General features: G+C 36.1%; 1 protein-coding gene across 1 annotated transcript in view; it reads left to right on the forward strand.

Annotated features, from left to right (window-relative positions):
* Window positions 1-20,772, forward strand: part of PPM1B (protein phosphatase, Mg2+/Mn2+ dependent, 1B) — an 82,531-nt gene that overhangs the window by 47,601 nt on the left and 14,158 nt on the right. The window contains exons 3-4 of the mRNA XM_006839467.1: window positions 7,266-7,383; window positions 12,932-13,043. Coding sequence (XP_006839530.1) covers window positions 7,266-7,383; window positions 12,932-13,043 — 230 coding nt within the window. The remainder of the gene's footprint in view (window positions 1-7,265; window positions 7,384-12,931; window positions 13,044-20,772) is intronic.

Raw genomic sequence — 20,772 nt, forward strand, 5'->3', positions numbered from 1 at the left:
GACCCGACTCGACGGCACTTAACAACAACAAACACACATATTCCAAGCTTTATACTAGCCTCCCGAGGTTAAAAAAAAGTTGTTTTTTAAATTATTGGTTGTGTGACATTAAAAGATTAATTAGGACTTTTAAGTTATTTGTAGTGAATGCTGAATATAAGTTAGCTGAGGCTAATTTTAAGTTTTCTGACTCAAACTTAGTATTTCATTTACCAATGTTTTTCCAGAAGAATTTGCTAAAGAACCTGTGTTTAGCTCCTCCCTCAAAGGGAAACATTAAGACTTACCTAGGTTTGAAGTAAAGTTGCTAATGTTTATGTTCCTCATTTCCAGTCTTATCTCTCTTAAGTAATCACTGTTAAAAGTTTACTCTGTGTACTTCCAAATGTTTCTCGTTTTTTTTTTTTAAAGCATACAAATGTTCTTTTTCCCTCCAAAACTTTTTAAAATAGAAATTTATAGTACTATGCATCATATTTTGCTGTTTGTTTTTCCTTAAATCATAAATCAAGTCAGTATTCCTTTAAATTTTTATTTTTCAATCCTGGTTTCCCTGAAATTAGTTTATATGCCACCTGTCAGAAGATTGTATATTTTAGAACATGAGTTAGTATTCAATAGATAAATCTGAGGGAAATTAATGACTTGCTCATTTTAAGTAATGCAAAAGTAGACAGAGTAGGGAGTGTTTGGGTAATTAGAGATGTGCAGAAGGGTTGATTAGAAAAATGCTGAAGGCAGTGAAGTGAAATGCAGAGGTTTCCCAAATTTCTTCGTTCACACTTTAGTGTATTTCTTCACAGCACTGGTGGTGGTGGTGGTGGGCCGTGGAATTGGTCTGACTTATAGCGGCTCGGAAACCCTATACAGGGTCGCTATGGGTCGGAACTGACTCGATGGCACATAACAACAACAAACAACAACAATAGCGACTCTGTACAGGGTTTCTGAGGCTGTAAATCTTTACGGGAACAGAAAGCCTCATCTTTCTTCCGTGGAGCAGCTGATAGTTTTGAACTGCCAACCTTTGCTGTTCGCAGCCCGATTTGTAACCACAAGGCTACCAGAGCTCCTTCACAGCACTACTGGCCAAAATTCATACTGTTAAGTTCCAATTAATAAGTAGATCCAAGCAACATAATAAAATATATATGAGACAACAAAATAATACATATATATTGAATTTTTAAAAGAATTTTTATTCATTCTTTAAAAATGTACTTATTAATAGGATATGTGTACCTGATGCACTCTGTATAGCTTCTCAAACCTTGGATTCATTAGACATCACCACCGTGGTTATGAGTCAGGCTGCTTACCTCAAGGTAAGCATTTCGAAACTACCAGATGTTCCATGGGAGAAAGATGAAATGATTTTTGTGGGAACTTGCTTTTTATCCCAGAAATCCCCAAGACCCAGTTTTGCAACAATAGATCATTGAGAGCCATGTGTTGAAACTATGAGAGATCCAGATGCTAGTTTGTGGCATGTCTGAAGATGTTAAGTTAAATATCTGTATGTTTTCCTTTTATCTAAAATTTCACACCATGCCCTTGTGAGTATACTGTAGTGTCCTGATGTTTCTTGGAATACTCTTTGGGAACCATGGGATTACCGGAAAAATGGATTTTAAGTAATGGTATGCCACCATTTGTAAGTTTTTCATACTTTGTTGGCTTGTGTATTGCTTTGATTCTGGAAGCAATGCCAGCAGAGTCACCCATGGTGGACTGGTTTCAGCAGAGCTTCCTGACTCAGATGAGGGCGAAGGAGAGATGGACTATTTCTGAATATTTACTCACTGAAAACTTTATAAATAGTAGTAAAACACTGTCAGCAGCAGAATATTGCATATTGAAACATGATGAAGAGCACCAGGGTATTGTCAGATACAGTACCAGAAGATGAACCTAAAAGTTCAAAGGAATTTAAAATGTGACTGGGGATGAGCTACCTTCTCAAAGTAGAGTTGAATGTGATGATGTGAATGCAGTAAAGCTTCATATACAGATGGGGCACAACTCAAAATAAGAAGAAACATGTAAAAAATCTATAACAGTTAGAACATGGAATGTACAGAGTATGAATCTAGGAAAATTTGAAAGTGTCAAAAATGAAATGGAACACATAAACGTCAGTATTCTAGGTATTGGTGAGCTGAAACTAACCGGTATTGGCCATTTTGAGTGGTTTACTATGTCAGAAATGACAGAGAGGAATGGCATAGTATTGTATTCATCATCAAAAAGAACATTTCAATATCTGTCTTGAATAATGTCATCTGTAGTAGGATAATATCCGTGCACCTATAAGAAAGACCAGGCTAGTGATGATGAAATTAAAGAATTCTATCAAATTCTTTGGTCTGAAATTCATCAAATGTAATCAAGATGTATTAATAATTACTGGTGATTAGAATTCAAAGATTGGTTCTCCTTTTGGCTTTTTCTGAGCTGCTCTCAGTATTCTTTCCTTGTCTTTGATTTCAGAAAATTTGATTATAACATGTCTTACTGATTTTCTTTTCGGATCTCTCCTGTTTGTGATTCATTCAGCTTCTTGTATGCTTATCTTCTCATCTTTCATGATATTAGGGAAGTTTTCTTCCATCAACTCTTTGACAATCTTTTCTGTTCTGGAGTTTTCATTCTTCATAGTGTCCCATATAACTCTTAGTCTTTGGATTTTTTTCATTCTTTTTTTCTGATTGTTCTTCTAGCATTCTAATATTGAGAGATACGATCTTCAAGCTCACTAATTTAAACTTCCATTGCTTTGCATGTGCTCCATTGCCCTTTCGTTTATGAGTCCTTAGTATTAATCTTCTGGATTTCTAATTGCAAGTGTTTTTTTTCCCCTGTCATGGCAATTTTTAAAAATGTTTAATTGTGAATTATGTGATGCTTTACATGGGAGAACATTAGCTTTACGTTTATCCTATCGTTATATCCTTACATTGCCATTGTTAACAATCCCCTTCATGTATCAACCAACCAAATGATACACTCTACAAGCCTGCCCCTTGGTTGGCAGCATACAGCCCCTCTCCCTTTTTGAGTCTAGAGTACCAGCCACTCCATTTCCGCGTCATCGTCTCTGCCTCCGTCTCTTGTGTCACTGTTTCTCTGGGTAGGGTCCCGCACTCAACTCTTCTTCCTTGATGGTCTCAGGGCCCTCCGCTCCTGGACTGCAAAGTCAACCGCTCCCCTCTTTGCTACAAAATGTCTGCCTTTACGTTTCTAAGCCTCACAGTCAATCCTAATAGTACTAATTGCAACTTTTTTATTATCTCAAAGTTTGCATTTATTTTGTCTCTTCTTGTGGTGTTTTCCTGAATTCTTCTAAAGTTTTCTTTTTTTTTCTCCTTGCTCTCCTTGATTTTCTACCAATCCTTTTGAAAGGAACCTAATTATCATTCTTTTGAATTCTTTTTAGTTTTATTACCTTTTATTCCTCATAAACATTTACTGGCTCTGCATCTTGGTCATTTGTTTGAGCCATTCTCTCTTGTCATTGTGAGATTGTCATAGTTGTAAAAACACAGAGTGCTCTTGTTGGACATGGATGGTTTAAAAGTAGGAAAAATGTGCGCCAGGGTTGTGTTCTTTGACAATGCTTATCCAGTTTGACAACTGAGCAAATCAGCACTGGACTGCAAGCCCCAAAATCAGTGTGGTTCAGACCTACCAGGTGCTCCTCAGATACAGCCTATACAGGGTTGCTATGAGTCCGAACCGACTGGACGGCACTTAACAACAATAATGCTGAGCAAATAATTTGAGAATTTGCATTATATGAACAAGAAACAACTTGGCATCAGGATTAAAGGAAGACTCATGAGCAGTCCGCTATATGCAGGTGGTAATATGCTTACTAAAATGCTTAAATACTTACTGATGAAGGTCCAGGACAGTCTTAAATATGAATTGCACCTCAATGTAAAGAAACAAAAATCTTCATCAGTGAGGCAATAAATAGGATCAAAATAAATAAAGATTGAAGTAGTTCATTTTGTTGGTTGGGATCAACCATCAACACGCTTGAAAGCAGCAGTCAAGAAATCGAGCAACCTATTGCATTAGGCAAATCTGTTCCACAAGACGTCTTTAAAGTGTTCTAGAGCAATGATGTCACTTTGAGGACTGGGGTGCGCCTGACCCAACCCTCAGTAGCTTCATATTCATGTGGAAGTTGGTCACTGAATAAGGAAGGCTGTAGAATAATAGATGCATTTAAGCTATGGTTTTGGAGGAGAGTAGTAAAGGTATCATGGACTGTCCAAAGAACAAATATATCTGTTTTGGAAGAAGTACAGGCAGAATGTTCCTTGGAAGCGAGGATGACTAGACTTTATCTTTCATATTTAGGATATATTTTCAGGTGGGACCAGTCCGTAGAGAAGGACATCATGCTAGGTAAAGTGGAAGGTTAGTGAAAAATAGAAAGATTTCCAGCAAGATCGATTGGAGCAGTGGCAGCAGCAATGGACTCAAGCTTAGCAACGATTGTGAGATTGGCACTGGGCCGGGCAGTGTTTTGTTTATTGTACATGAGGTCTCTGTGAGATGCTACCAACTCAAGAGCACCTAAAAACAACAGCAGTGCTACTCAGTATAAACTCAGGCAAAACCTCAGTTTCTTCATATAAAAGAGGGATGATAATACTTTGCACATGGATTCTTAAGGGCAAAACCCTTAGTGAGTACTTGACTTGTATCAATACATTTTAATTTTGTTAATGGTGATTATAAACAAAGAGGAAAATAAGTATATTTGTATTAAGAAATAATAGTTTTAAAGGAATAGGAAAATGGGTGAAATAAATAATCTTGAAAAGAAATAATAATCTTTACCGTTTCTTAGACAGGTAAAACTTTGAAATGTTCTTCACCTTGATTGTTTCTTTGATAATCACAGTGCATGCCAGGTAGAGTGTTTTTTTAAAAAAATAGGTGGGGCGTTTTTTGTTTTTCTTGTTTTTTTGATTGTTTTAAATGAGTATTGATGGTTCACTTAACAGATATTGTTGACTGACCAGCGTTGGCAATAATAAGGATTATGCTTTATAACCTATTACATATGTTATATGTTACGACTCAGTCCTGTAGCACTATTAATTTTTTAATCCCTTAATGTGTTATTGCTATTCTGATGTCACAGTTTTTTAAGTTAACAAAAAAAAAAAAACCAAAAAACGACAGAAAGCAGTATTGAAACCACTAGTCTATAAATTTTTGACTGATTATTTTATTTGTCCAAAATGTGCTTTTTGTTTCGTTTTTAAAACATGTTTCATTTAGTTCTGTGAACTTAATGAGAAATATGTGCTCATGAAGCAAGGATGATTTTGTCTCTAGGAAGGGGGGAGGGCCTTTTTTATAACACTGTTAAGAGAAAATAATCTTTATATAAAATAGAAGCAGCATCATTATAATCACACATGCCTGAAATGTAGATGTGAATTATTTCCTTTAGATTAATCTTTGGGAGGCTGTAAATTTCCAGACATTCTTTTGTTTTATTTTCTAACTGGTATATATATTTTGTAACTTATAAAATCTGATAGAAGGTATATCGTTTAGGAATTGGTAAATGTTCACACTGTTGTTACTAATTGAAAGTGATCAGAGGAAATTAGATTTCTAGAAGGTGGTAACTCTAGTTATTCATAAAATTTATTTTTAAACAATCATTAGAGGTATGCTTATTTCTTGAGGAAGAAGCCTGATACTTTTGTTGTTGTTGGGACTGAATTTACGTGGGAAGACCTCATTTCCATGTAGTGAGTATAGTGAGTTAGTTCTCTTTTGCTGTTCAAAGCTATCTGTCTTCATACAATTGTTAGCAGCATTTTTAATATTAAGCCATGACGGAAGCTTTTGATGGATTTCATGAAAGAATGAATTAGTTTGGCCAGTTTGGAAATTTTGATTTTCCAGATTATGATTCTTCTCCTATCAAAGCGTTGGAATCTGTGGCGTGAGTTAACTTCTTCTGAAGTTTTCTTAGACTCAGTATCTACTGCTTTGGAACTTTGCTTCACTGAGTTAAGAGGTGATGGTAGAAGTGTTCTCCAAGGCCTACCTGCCCTTTTGGCTGCATGCTTGGTTGTTTAATAAGGGTTCTGGAAAAGTGGCAAGTCTGAAACAAGCATTAAATGTGCATAGATTATGTTTGAAATGACTAGGTGTGTCTATGGCTTATCTCACTGGGATTGGCAAACCCCATTATCAGATAAATGAAAGAGGTACCCTCCTCATTGACACCATTTTTGGAGGGAAGTCAACATTTAAAAAAAAAAAAAGTTTTTGATTTAAAAATAAAATTGCTATTGAGTAAGAAGTTGTTTATAATTTATTGCTTATAGTCTTATGGTAATGTTGTTGTTGTTAAGTACCTTGGAGTAGGTTCTGACTCATAGTGACCCTGCACAGGGTTTCCAAGGCTCTAATTCTTCCACGGAGCTGATGGTAGTTTCAAACTGCTAACCTTGAGGTTGGCAGCCTGACTTCGTAACCATAATAGAGAATATATATACTTTTTTTTCTGTTTTGTTTTTTGCTTTAAGTAAAGACCATGTATGTGGGGATGTGATTTTAAAGATAGCAGTGAAATTATACCCTGAAACTGTTTGTAATTTTATACTACAATTTAATAACCTGAGTTCTTTTTTTAAAAAAAAGTTATCAATATAATTACAGTTATATCTCAGTCATGTAGCCAGCATTGCAGTGTTTGATGTGTAACAGTTTCAAATTGAGCTGTTTTGTAGTTGTTCACTTTAGCTGCTTGGATAATGTGTGGATCTACATTTTTCCGCTACGTCAAATTAGAGTTGTAATGATATTGCTCTGATACACATTAATTAAGTGGAAAAAGTTCTCACGTGTGTTTAGTAGGATAAGTTTTGCTTAAGCCATTTTGGGGATATGGGAATAGGATTCTGAGTGGGAAACAAAGTTTAGGAAGCTTAATATATGTTAAGCTCTCTTCATTTCTCAAACTTTGGAATGACGGGGATGAAAAGAATAGTTGCACAGAATAAAATATCCAAAATACATATCTAACCATTCCTAGAGACCTTTTGTTTTTCATGTTGTGTTTAAAATTGTTCTTTAGAATAGAAATATGTTTAATGTGTACATTTCAGGTGATGAAATAAACTGTATTTGATTAAAGTAACTTTTTAGAAGTAAGTCAGAAAGTTGGTAGAAAAAAATATTTAATTTTTTTTTTTTTTTCATTTTCCTTCTTTAATATGCAGGGAAGTCGAGATAACATGAGTATTGTGCTAGTTTGCTTTTCAAATGCCCCCAAGGTCTCAGATGAAGCAGTGAAAAAAGACTCAGAGTTGGATAAGCACTTGGAATCAAGGGTTGAAGGTAAGGAAAGTGCTTTTTTATTTAGAAGGAAAGAAAAGTATTCCTTCTTATCAAATAATTCCTTTGTAACTTCCTTGAAAAATATTTCAGTATTCCAAAGCATGACCTCAAAAACCAGAAATCTAAAAGGGATAGAGGTAACTAGTTAAAAATATAGCCTTTGAACAACATTGTTTTGTGGGTAGCTACATGGGCAGATACACAGGCTGAGTGGGTATGGGAGAAAAAGGGAAGTATACTCACAAATATATAAATAAGAATTTGAAAGAGGATATTTGTATATGTGTATTTACCTTTCCTGTAAACACAACTATAAATAAAAGAAAACAAGAAACAAAAGGACGCATCTATCTGCTTAAAATTTGTGGTTACATCGTGGACCAAGCAATGGGGATTTACCAACAGGGAAAAGATAATATGCTGATTAAAACAATAAGGAGAAACAATTTTGAAAATAGTCTGTTAAGGCTAATTTTTGTTTTGTTTTGCTTTTCTTTACCTGGTTATATTCCTAGTAGACAATCCCCACCAAAAAAAAACACACAAAAACAAGCAAGGGCCCCATTACCATTGAGTTACTTCCCACTAATAGCAACCTTGTAGGATAGAGTTGAGCTGCCCCCTATGGTTTCCAAGACTGTAAATCTTTATGGAAGAAGATGGCCACAGCTTTCATCCACAGAGTGCTGAGTTTGAATTCCTGGTCTTTTGGTTGGCAGCAGAAAACTAGTGTACCACCAGGGCTCTTTGAATTTGCCTAAAGAGCTCTAGTGTGGCACTATAGTATAAGCGCTGTACTGCTAACCACAAGTTCAGCAGTTCAAACCCAACAACTGCTCTCCGAAACCCTATACAGGTATTTGTGGGTTGGAACTGACTTAATGGCACCCAACAACAGCACCCCAAATACCAAATGTTGTATTTTCATTACTATTACTTCTCCCTTCCCAGCTCATTACCATGTGTTTTTTCCATCTTCCTGAGAGAGAAGTTAGCACTGGTCTGTAAAAAGATTACTGGTTTTACTTTTTAAAAACCTTTGTTTTGCTGTAATTTCAAACTTAAACCAAAGTTGCAAAAATATTACAAAGAGTTTCCATATTCGTGTACCCTTTATCTAATGTTTACATTATACCTTTTATTGACCTTTCGATATGCTTTTTATAGCATATATATGCTTTTGTCATATTATTGATGATTGTTCTGAACCAATTTAGAGTAAGTTGCATATATGATACCCTTGTTGTTGTGAAGTGCTGTCAAGTCGATTCCGACCCATAGCGACCCTGTGTTGGGTTTCCAAGGAGCAGCTGGTGAGCGTCAAATACCGACCTTGCAGTTCAAACAGCTTTGCAGTCTGGCATATTAACCCACAGTGCCATACCAGGACTTACAAGTATAACATCCTATGTAACTACAGAACATTAATATTGATAGAAATATTGCCATCTAATCCACAGTCACCACTCAGATATCCCCAGTTATCTCAGAGTATTGTAGTTTTAAGAGCCAGGATCCTGTGCTGAATTTAGCTACTATATAAATTAAGATTATTGTGTAATGTTAAGTGCCTTCGAGTTGGTTCCAACTCAGCAACCTTTTATAGGGTTTCCAAGGAGCTCCTAGTAGGTTTAAACCACCAACCTTCAAGTTAGGAGTGCAGTCCTTACCCTATTATGTCACCCCAAGGCTCCTGTAGTATAATAGACTTTTTGAATTTGGCCTATTAGAGCCATATTTTAGTTAGAGTAACCATAGTAATTATTGAATTTTTAAATGTAGAGATTTGTAATCTAAAATGTGTTTTGAACATAAGAAAACTCCATTACTTTGCAAGTTTTAAGGAAATTCATCTTTTCTAATTTTACATCTATCCACCTATGGATTTTAAACAAAGTGCTTTAATTTTTGTGAGTTTTTTGATCTGTAAATTCCTCAGCAATTTCATCAATGAGTGTCACATTTAGGATGCTGGAAACTCAGGAAATCCGAAAACTCTATGTCATTGGCACTCAACTTCATGTTATCAGTGTCATTATTTTTAAGAGGAGTTGTTTATAGGATTTTTTAGTAGTGCACAGTTTCTTACACGTTCCTATATTGTTTGAGGATGGTAGATTATTGCTGACTAATTCTATTCAAAGGTAAGATTTTTTAAATTGTCTTAGTTCCTAATTACTTGCTAGATGCTCTCAGTCAACTTGTCCACCCTCTCAAGGCTCTAGTTTCTGTACTGTGAATTGAAGATAAAAGCATAAGCCATGTTGGTTGTTTTGATAAATACATGAGAATGTTTGTTAAGCACATAATACAGTGACTAGTCCTCAACAAGCTGTAATGTATTCTTAGCCTCTATAAATAGTTATATCTTTAAGTCATGTTCAATTCAATTCAACATGGCTTATAACACTTTCTTTTATTATTTGTAGTTTTCTAGATTATATGACGGGCTTAATAAAGTTTGTGGGGGGAAAAATGGAATTAAATCATAACAGAATATTTCCATGAGCTTTTTGAAAACCCCCTAATATATTAATTACATGGCAGAGGTGACACATAATGCAGTATCATGATCGTCTGGGCCTGTGGCAAAACTTTGATCATTGACAAGGGAGACACTATAAATCAATTTGAATTGGCATTCAACATGTAATTTCTATATAAAAAAGTGCTACTTCAGAGCTTTGCATTTCTTTTAGAATCTTAAATCATGTGATCTGACATGAAATTCTTAGTTCGAAGCATTCTGGTATATTGGGCAAATACTGTCTTTTTGAGCCGTAGTATGCAAGTGAGGAGCTGTGATGTTACAGGCAATAATATTTAAATAGCCTGAAGTAATTAGATCTAGAATGCCACCTACATGTGGTGTTGTGGGCTAATGCGCTAGACTACAAGGTCAGTTTGAACCACAAGGTCAATGATTCAAACTCACCAGCTGCTCTTTGGAAACCCTATAAAGGGTCACAAGGGTCGCTTTGGGTAGGATGTATTTCATGTACAGCATGTATTTGAGCCCTGTTGTGGTGCAATAGGATAGATACTAACCAAAAGATAAGCACTATAGGATAGGCACTAACCAAAACATCCACATTTCAGACCTACCAGTTGCTATTGGAAATCCAGTACATGGTCTCTATGAGTTGCAACTGACTCGATGTACATAACAGCAATAATATACATTAATTTGTTTAATGTTTGTTGAGCTTTGTGTGTCATGAAAGACCTAACAGAAAACAATAAGCCCTTGATTTCATGGAGTTTTCGTTCTAGTAGAGACCAATAATTGAAAAATAACTTGTTATATTGACCAGGTAGTAATGAATGTGGGAGTGTCCTGTTGTGGTACTGTAGGATAAGCATTGGACTGCTAACTACCCACCAGATGTTCCTTGGAAACACTGTACAGGGCCATTGTGAATCAGAACCAACTCATTGGCACTTAACAACAACAATGAAAGCTAGAAAAAAACCAAAATCGGTTAAGCAGACAGTAACAATTGTTGGTCAGGAGGCTTTCTGCTCCCATAAAGATTTACAACCTCAGAAACCCTGTACAGGGTTACTATGGGTCGGAACCGGCTGCACGGCACATAACAACGACAGCAACAAGGCCTCCCTTTGAGGAGGAACATTTGAGCAGAGATAGTGGAATCTGGAGTAAGTACATCCCAGGTAAAAGGGACAGCAGAGACTGTGCTTAATAATTATATATGAATTAGAATGAATCCTGTACGGAAGTTGGAGATTAAGTAAGAAAGGTTGCTTGGAAGCAGATCATGTAGGGTTAGATAGGCAAAATGAGGACTTTGAACTTTATTTAAATTATAATAGGAAGTCGTTGGAAGATTAACTTTATCAGACTTTTCCCCAAACAATTTCTTTTAGTTACTATAGGGAGAAGTGTTATAAAGGGATTGATTGTGGAAAGGGAACAGGAAAGGAACCCGAGAGATCAATAGAAATCTTGAGTTAGTGTAGGTGATCGATTATGGTGGTGAGCTGGAGTAGAATGACACTAGTGGACAAGTGTGAAATAGATCAGTTAAGGTAGTGTAGATTTGCCGCTTTATCTCCTTGGCAAAAGTGGAGATATTTTAGTGTCACTGAGGAGTCCCACTAGCATCTAATGATTAGGAAGATGCTGCTTTATATCCTGCAATGAACAGGACCGTCCCCACAACACAAAATTGTCTGATCAAAAATATCTGCAATGGCCAGGGTTCAGAAACCCTGTGCTATAGAGATAACAGAAATAAGGTAGAACATTTACAGTTCTGCCTTTATTAGGTTTTCAGTCTGATTTAATAAAGCTTGTGTATAGTGGGAGCATGGAGCAATGTACTTACTCTGAGCTTAAGACAGAGAAAGAGTCCCTCATAAAGTGATATTTTAAGTTGAAACTTGAAGGATGACTAGAAGTAACCATGTAAAGGAGTTGTTTGGATTGATGTGGAAAGTGTTCCAAACCGAGGGAAGAAAGAGTGTACATGTGAAGATCTAGAAGTAGGCAGAGACTTTTAATAGAGCCTGTGGAAAGGGGGGAGCTAGGGACAGAAGAGTGGTGACACATGGTTAACTGTTCAGATTTGCTATCATTATAGCTGCTTTAGATGCTGCTTTTGTGTCTTGAGAGCAAGCTGCCACCATTTAAACTGGAGCTTGTTTTGTTACATGGTTCAAATAACCGAGCCTTAATGTTTGCCCTAGATTATAGATAGCAAAGTATCAGTTTTTTCTTTTGTGTTAAGCATTAGTAATACTTTGATAGATTTCCTTTTTCATTTTAATGAGTTATTATTGAATATATAACCATTGCTGTTGTTCAGTGCCATCAAGTCAGTTCCAACTCATAGGACTTCTGAGGAGCGGCTCTGGGATTGAACCACCAGCCTTGGATCATAGTCAAAAAAAATCTAAAAAAGTGATTCTTAATTTTCCTGTTTCTTAAATAATCCCTATCCATCCATTGATTTTTTTTTTTTTGGAATTATAAATAACTTGGTATTATTTACCATAAAATAATACAGATCAACAATGCATAGCTGCACTTTGTTCATAGGGATCATTTTTAATGTTTGCAAACCATTTTACTCTGACTAGGAGCTCTGGTAGCGTATTGGTTACGAATTGGGCTGCAAACCGCAAGGTCAGTGGTTTGAAACTACTAGCTGTTCCGCAGGAGAAAGATGAGGCTTTCTGCTCCCGTAAAGATTTACAGCCTCGGAAACCCTGTACAGGGTTGCTATGAGTCAGAACTGACTCCACAGCACATAATCATCACCATACTACCAGTTAATTCTTAACTGCCTCCCTAATTTCTGACATTTGTTTCAATTTTTGCTTTGTGAATAATGCCGTAATGAACATACAGAACATATGCAAATAATTTTATACTACTTTTTCTTGTTCCTTGTGTGACTGGATAATGTTTATGTATTTTAAAATATGTATGGCCATCCTGTACCAAAATTTTTGTTCCTTTGTGGATACTGAGTTATCACTTTAATTTAGGGTTTGTTGTTTGGTTTTGTTTTTTAACTTACAGATATTATGGAGAAGTCTGGAGAAGAAGGAATGCCTGATCTTGCCCATGTCATGCGCATCTTATCTGCAGAAAATATCCCAAATTTGCCTCCAGGGGGAGGGCTTGCTGGCAAGTATGTAGAACAAAATGGCTAATTTTAGAGTTTGATTATAATTAGTAATTATATAATCTTGAATAAAAAAACTTAAATAAGAAGTACATCAATTTGAGAACAAGATGGCATCCTGCTGACATACTCTTAGTCCCTGGACAACAAAAAGCCATGAAACCAGATCCAGATGATAGTCATGGATCACTGAGCATCAAATTAAAGAATAAAGAATTGGATTAAGCACCAGTTGGGAAAATAAATCATGATCGAGGAGGGATTCAGGAGAGGGGTGGGTAGCACAGCTAGGCTATTTTGAGATATAGAACTATGGGTGAGGAGAAACCTGCATCGTGGATTCTCCAATAAGAAACAGATTAAACAAATTCAGAGTGAAGCTAGTCAACCACACATGCCACACTTAACCACTACTGCCCCACTCAATGGATGAGTGCCATCACCTCCTTCTGCACCACTGAATCAATGGCAGATGGTGGGCAATACCTGTTCACGCTGCCCGCAGCTGCTGTACACAGGACCAGCAGAAAGAGCCCTACCCTCACACTTCCACCAGTTATTCTACATACTCTACTCGGAGACAGGTGGGAAACTCCCTAGTGCTGTCGAACTAACAACCAAAATAGCACATCTGTCCCACCTACTCTGATACATCAAAGTAAAACTAAACAATAAACCAGAGTTATACAAACATATAATCAACAAATAAATGCAACAGCACCAAAATGTCTTGGAGACAGCAAACAATTTTAATTCAGACAAAGAACTAAGACAGGAGGGCTTTAGCAAATGACCAAAATAAAGAACCAGGAAACCTGGAGAAGAAATGGTAATAAAAATACCTGATAAAGGAAATTATAAGAATTGTATATAGGGCCATCCAAGAAATCAAGGAAACAACAAATAAAGTCAAGACTACTACAGACAATGCCCTAGATGAATTCAGGAAAACAATATAAGAACAAAGTGACCAAATAAGTAAAGAGTTGGAAACCATAGAGAAATAACAATTAGAAATTCAGAAGACTAACACTAAAGTTTTGGAGATTGACAACAAATTGCAAAGACAATAGAGTAAAGTCAAATCAGTCAGTTAAGTGCCATCGAGTTCCAACTCATAGCAACCCTTTATAGGTTTTCAGAGGAACAGCTAGTGGGTTTGAAGCACAGGTCTTGAAGTTCAAATCAACTTTGTGGTCCAGTGCTTATCCTACAGCACCACACCAGAACTCCAGTAAATCACATCAATAGTAAATTATAGGACAGATCTCTTGGCACCAATTTGTATGAGGAATAATTAGAAAAAAGGCTGAAGAAAAATTGAGAAAGCCTAAGAATTATATGTGACACTCAAGAGAAAAGTTTTGTGTCATCAGAATTCCGGAATAGGTGGCAAGAAAATTATCAAAGATCTGCTCGTAGAAAGCTTCCATAATATCAAGAAAGATGAAAAGATACCCATCCAAGAAGTTCATTGAGCCCTATATATATAGAATTAACCTCCAAAGAAAGTTAGTAAGACTTAGACACATAATCAAACCTTTCAAAACCAAAGAGAAAGTTTATCCTAAGTACAGCTCAGGTAAAGAAATATTCCCTACAAAGTAGAAGACTCAGATTTCTCAGCATAAACCATATAGGCAAGAAGGCAATGGAATGACATAAAATGTTGTAAGAAATTTCCAACTAAGAATTGTATCTAGCAAAGCTGACCCTCAAATACATAGGCAAAATTAAAACATTTCCAGGCAAACAAAATTTAAGGGAATTTAGAGAAACCAGACCAACCTTAATAGAAATACTAAAGTGATAGAGAACTGACAGTGTCTGGCAACAGACTGAGATTAAGACATGTGGCATAACTCAGAAACAGTCCCAGAAAAAGATTTCTCAGAAGTTACGTTTATGAGACTTAAAATAGAGAAACAGAGGCATTTATCTACTAACAGCAACTATAAAGCAAAAGAGGGAATAAATGGTGTAATTAATAGGACTTATAAATGGAGAGGAAGTCGCAACAAGATCAAGCTAGAACAGACTGTTTTAAAATTGTTAAGTTCCATTGAGTCAGTTCCAACTCATCATGACCCTATATAAGTTTTCTGAGGAGAAGGGCTGGTGGGTTTGGACCGCCGACCTATGGTTACTGCAGTGCCACACTAGGATTTGTTGTTGTTAAGTGCCATCAATGAAACACTGTCAATCCTGCGCCAACCTTACAGTAATTGCTACATTTGAGCCCATTGTTGCTGCCACTGTGCTAATCCTGGAGGATTTAAGAAGATAAAAATGTATGACAGAGAACCACAAAGAAAAATTAATTAACCGAGCTCAAATAAAGAAAAAAACCATTAAGGACACAATAAACACAAAATCAACAACAGTGAAGAAAATGAACAGAAAATCTGTTAACAATGCACAGAAAAAATGCACAACAAAGCATGAACACTAAAAACAGAAAAAGACAGCAGAGTCAATTCATGCCTATTAATAATTACACTGAATGTAAATGGATTAAATATACCACCAGTAAAGAGAAAGATAGTGATAAAATATAGATAACAGGACCTATCAGTATTCTGCCTATACCTTGTTGTTTGAGTCATTTCCAACCCATAGTGACCCTCAAGGAGCAGCTGGTGAGTTTGAACTGCCACCTTGTGGTTTAAACTGACCTTGCGGTCCAGTGCTTTATTCCACAGCGCCACACCAGGACTACACCTTGTTGTTAAGTGTCATTGAGTTGTTTCCAACTCAGCGACCTGTATAGGCTTTCCAAGGACCAGCTGGTGAGTTTGAACCACCGACCTTGTGGTTCAAACCAACCTTGCGGTCCAGTGCTTTATCACACAGCGTTATACTCCAGGACTACATCTTAGCCAGGTAAAATTAATGAATAGAAAATACGTTAAGCAAGTGGCAACCATTAAAAAGCAGATGTGGCAATATTGATTTCTGTTAAAATAGATATCAAGGCAAAAATCATTATAAGGTGCAAATAAAGGACTAAGCAGTCAATCCAGCAAGAGGACTTAAGCATAGTAAATGTTTACACATCCGATGAAAGAGCCCCAAAATACATAAAAGTTAACGGATTTGAAAAGAGAAAATACATAACTCCTAAATAACTGTTAAGTGCTGTCAAGTCTGTTCCAACTCATAGCGACCCTGTATAGCATTTCCAAGGAGCAGCTGATGAGTTTGAACCACCAACCTTGAATTTGAAACCAACTTTGTGGTCCACTGCTTTATCTACAGCTTCATACCAGGACTTTAATACCACTTTTGAAGAAAGACAGAATAAATAAAAAGAAAATAAAGATCAGCTAACTGGACAGACATATGCAGAGCACTCAACGCAACATTAGTGCAATGCACATTCTTTTCCAATGTACATTGTTTTCCAGAGTAAACCATTGTTAGGCCATAAAGCAAGCCTCAGTAAATTTTAAAACATTTAAATACAAAGCATATTCTCAGATCACATGCTATAAACTTAGAAATCAGTAGTGTTTATATTGGGGGAGGAATCAAAAACATGGGAACTGAATAACACCTTACTTGACAACTACTGGGCAATAGAAGAAATAAAATGAGAATGAAAACAGCATACCAAATCCTTTGGCATATAGCAAAAACAGCTCAGAGGAATTAACAAAGATTTCAGCTGAAATAAATGAAACTGACAACAGGAAAGTAATAGACTAAAAGTTTGTTCTTCGAAAACATCAACAAAATTGATAATTCACTGGAAAAATTAACAAAGGAAAAGAGAGAAGAGGCAAATAACGCAAACGGAATGGATGACATAATAGAACTGATGGAAATTTCAAAGAGTTACAAAAAAGTAGTATGAGACACAATACTGCAACAAATGTGACAGCCTAGAAAAAAAAATGAACAAATTTCTTAAAACCACAGACTGGTAGAACATTTTAACAGACCTATAACAAAAGAACAAGTCATAAAAAAAAAACAAAAAAACTCCCTACCCTGATCCTGACCCTGACCCAGACAACATCACGGTGAATTCTAACATTCAGAAAAGGACTGACACTAATAGTTTCTATGAAACTATTCCAGATCATATAGAAAAGGATGGAATTTTCCTGAATTCATTTAATGAAGCAAACATAACCCTGATAGCAAAAGCCAGGAGAAGACATCACTTACAAAGGAAATTACAGACCAACATCCCTCATGAACGTAGACACAAAAATCCTGTACAAATCCCTAGCCAGTAAAATCCAACACCCTATCAAAATCATAATACATCATGAATAAGTGTGACTCAGACCAGGTATGCAAGGATGGTTCAGCATTTAAAAAAAAAAACAAAAAAGGCAATCCACTTACATAAATAAAACAAAGGAAAAAAACTGCAAGTCCATATCAATGGACGCAGTAAAAGCATTTGATAAAAACCACCAAATAACTGCTTCTGATAAATTGTCTCAGTAAAGTAGGGATAGTAGTGAAATTCCTGAATTATATAAATTCCTGAAAGTGAAAAAACTGACCAAAATTATTATCAAGTGAGAGACACTGAAAGCATTTCACTTGTGAATAGAGACTAGATAAGGATTCATTCTGTAGTTCATACATTCAGTGTTGTATTGGAAGTTATAATTAGGACATTAAGACAAGAAAGGCAAATAAAAGGTAACCAGATTGTTTGTTGTTTTTAATTGCCAATTCATACTCATAGTGATTCTATATAAGGTTTCCTAGGAGTTGCTGGTGGGTTTGAACCACCAACCCTGTGGTTTAGCAGTTCATTGTTGATCCTACAGCACCACACCACGATTCTATCCAAATTGTTTAGGTAAAAGAGAAACTATCCCTGTTTACAGATGATAATGATCCTCCACATAGAAAATCCCCAGAGTATCTGCAAGAAAGCTACTAGAACTAACTGAAAGATTCAGTAAAGTGGCAGGGTACGAGATCAATATGAAAATATCAGCTGGATTCTTCTACAACAGTAAGAACTCTGAAAAAGAAATTGGAAAAACAATGCCATTTACAATAACTACTGAAAAGATAAAATACTTAGGAATAAACCAGAGATTCATAAGACTGTATAAAGAAAACAATAAGACACTGTTATGAGAGACCTACATAAATGGAAGAACATACCACTCTCAGGGAAGACTTATTAGCAATGTGAAAATGTTATTACCACCCAATGCAATTTATAGCTACAATGCAATTCCTTTCCAGATTCCTTGAAAGTTCTTTAAAGAGATGGAAAATCAACCACTATATCTCAAAAGAACAGAGACCCTGGATAAGCAGAAATTTTTGTTCTCAAAACCTATTATATAATCACTGTAGTCGAAACAGCCATATGACATTAAAACAGTACAATGACAGACACATAGACCAGAATTGAGAACCTGGAAGTAAATGCATTCACCTTCAACAAAGGGCTGAAATACATTAAATAGAGAAAAGATAGTCTATTTAACAAAGGATGCTGGCAAAACTGGATATCCTTTTGTACAAAAATAACATGAGATCCATATTTCACACCATTTACAACAACAAACCATCAAAGATGTAAATGTAAAATCTAAGACTATACAGATTTTAAAGGAAAAAAACAGTGTCAAATTTATTGTTGCTTGTTGTCGAATCATTTTTTGACACATAACCCTGTGCACAATAGCACATATCACTACCAGGTCCTCTGCCACCTCACATTTGTTACAGTTGAGCCCGTTGCATTGCCACTCTGTTACCCACCTCATTGGGGTTCTTCCTCATTTTTGCTGACCCACCACTTTTCCACTCATCATGTCCTGGGACTGGCCACTCCTGATGACATGTGTGAAGTTTGAGACAAAGTTTTGCCATTTCTGGATTCTGTGGAACATTAAGGCTGCACTTACTTCTTCTAAGACAGATTAATTTGTTCTTCTGGCTGTCCATGATACTTTCAGTATTCTTAAACACCATCACGCAAATGTTATCAATTCTTCTCTGGTCTTTTCTATCCGTTGTCTAACTTTCACATGCATAAGTGACAATTGAAAATACCATGGCTTGGGTTTAGGTGCACCTGAATCCTCAAATTGTTATCTTTGCTCTTGAACGCTTTAAAAGAGGTCTTTTGCAGCAGATTCTCCTAATGAAATATGTTGCTGAATTTCTAGACTGCTGTTTCCATGAAAGCTGATTGTGAATTTAAGCAAAATGAAGTCCTTGGCAACTTCATTCCTTTCTACATTTATCATGATGCTATTTATTAGTCCAGTTGTGAAGACTTTTGTTTTCTTTACATAAAGGTGCAGTTCATATTCAGGGGCAAATTTAGGGACCCCAATCTATGGCAAAATAGACTATAAGACATAACCGAAAACACATAAACATCAGAAGATACACTTGATGACTAGATCTTAGAATTAAATACTTTTGCATATCCAAAAGAGGATTTGCAGCCTTTTCCTACAATCCTTTGTGCTCTTGTTTTCCAACATGGTCCCATCACTATGGTTTCCGCAAAGAAGGGTGTTGAGAAGAAGAATCATTCTGCTATCAATTAAGTGGCAACCAGAGAGTATGCCATCGGCATTCAGAACTGTATCCATGGAGTCGGCTTCAAGAAGCATGCCACTCAACCACTAAAGGAGATTCTGAAATTTGCCATGAAGGAGTTGGGAACACCAGGCATGTGTATCAACAACAGGCTTAATAAAATTGTCTGTGTCAAAGGAATCAGAAATGTCCCCTATTGTATCTGCATATGGTTGTCCAGAAAACGTAGTAAGGATGAAGATTTCACCAACAAACTCTATACATTGCTGTACTATGTGCCTGTCAATACTTTTCAAAACCCTATAGATAGTCAATGTGGATGAAAACTAATAGCTAATTGTCTAATTAATCTGAAGGAAAAAAAAAAAAGAGAACCTACAGATTAGGGAAAAATAGTTGGCACCAATATGTATGACAAGGGGAAATCGTTTCTAAAGTTTATAGAAAGCAGAACTTCAACAACAAAGGCAAAATCCAGTTTAAAAAATAGGCAGAGGACATGAACAGACTCTTGACCAAAGAAGACATTCAGACAGCCAACAAACACATGAAGAAATGGTCACAATCATTAGCCATTCAAACAAACAAACAAACCACTGCCATCAAGTATCTTTTTCCCATGGAGTAACTGGTCAGTTTTTCACAGCTGATCTGCAGTTAACTAACAGTCCAAAACCCAATCCACAGCACCGCCAGTGTTTTTTTAATCCATTTTTTTGGTGTTTGCCTTCAAGTCAGTTCTGACTCAGCAACCCTGTATGTGGTTTTAAGGGTGTAAATCTTTACAAGAGCAGAAAGACACCTCTTTTCTCTTACAGAACTGCACTGTGTCACTAGGCCTCTTTCGTTGAGCCATTGATTATCTGGTTGTGTGCCTTTGAGTCAGTCCGACTCATAGTTTCCCTGTGTAGGGTTTCTGAGCAGAATGAGAATGAGCTGTCATCTACCTAGCTTTTAATACGAGTTCAAAAAACAATAAGAAACGGAAGGAAAAAAAAGCTGGTAAAATTGTATCAAGGTTGGAACTCTTCATATGTTGTTGGTGGAAGTTTTTAAATGGTAAACACAGGGAGAAAATAAAAGTATTGTTACTTTGTGGGGATTGCAATTTTCTATATAACAACAAAATATGTATGAATAAAAAATCCATTTGTTCTAAACTTTCTCTCAAATCACAATGCAATTTTTTTTTTTT

Source organism: Chrysochloris asiatica, unplaced genomic scaffold (genome assembly GCF_000296735.1).
Source record: "Chrysochloris asiatica unplaced genomic scaffold, ChrAsi1.0 scaffold00024, whole genome shotgun sequence".
Classification (NCBI taxonomy): domain Eukaryota; kingdom Metazoa; phylum Chordata; class Mammalia; order Afrosoricida; family Chrysochloridae; genus Chrysochloris; species Chrysochloris asiatica.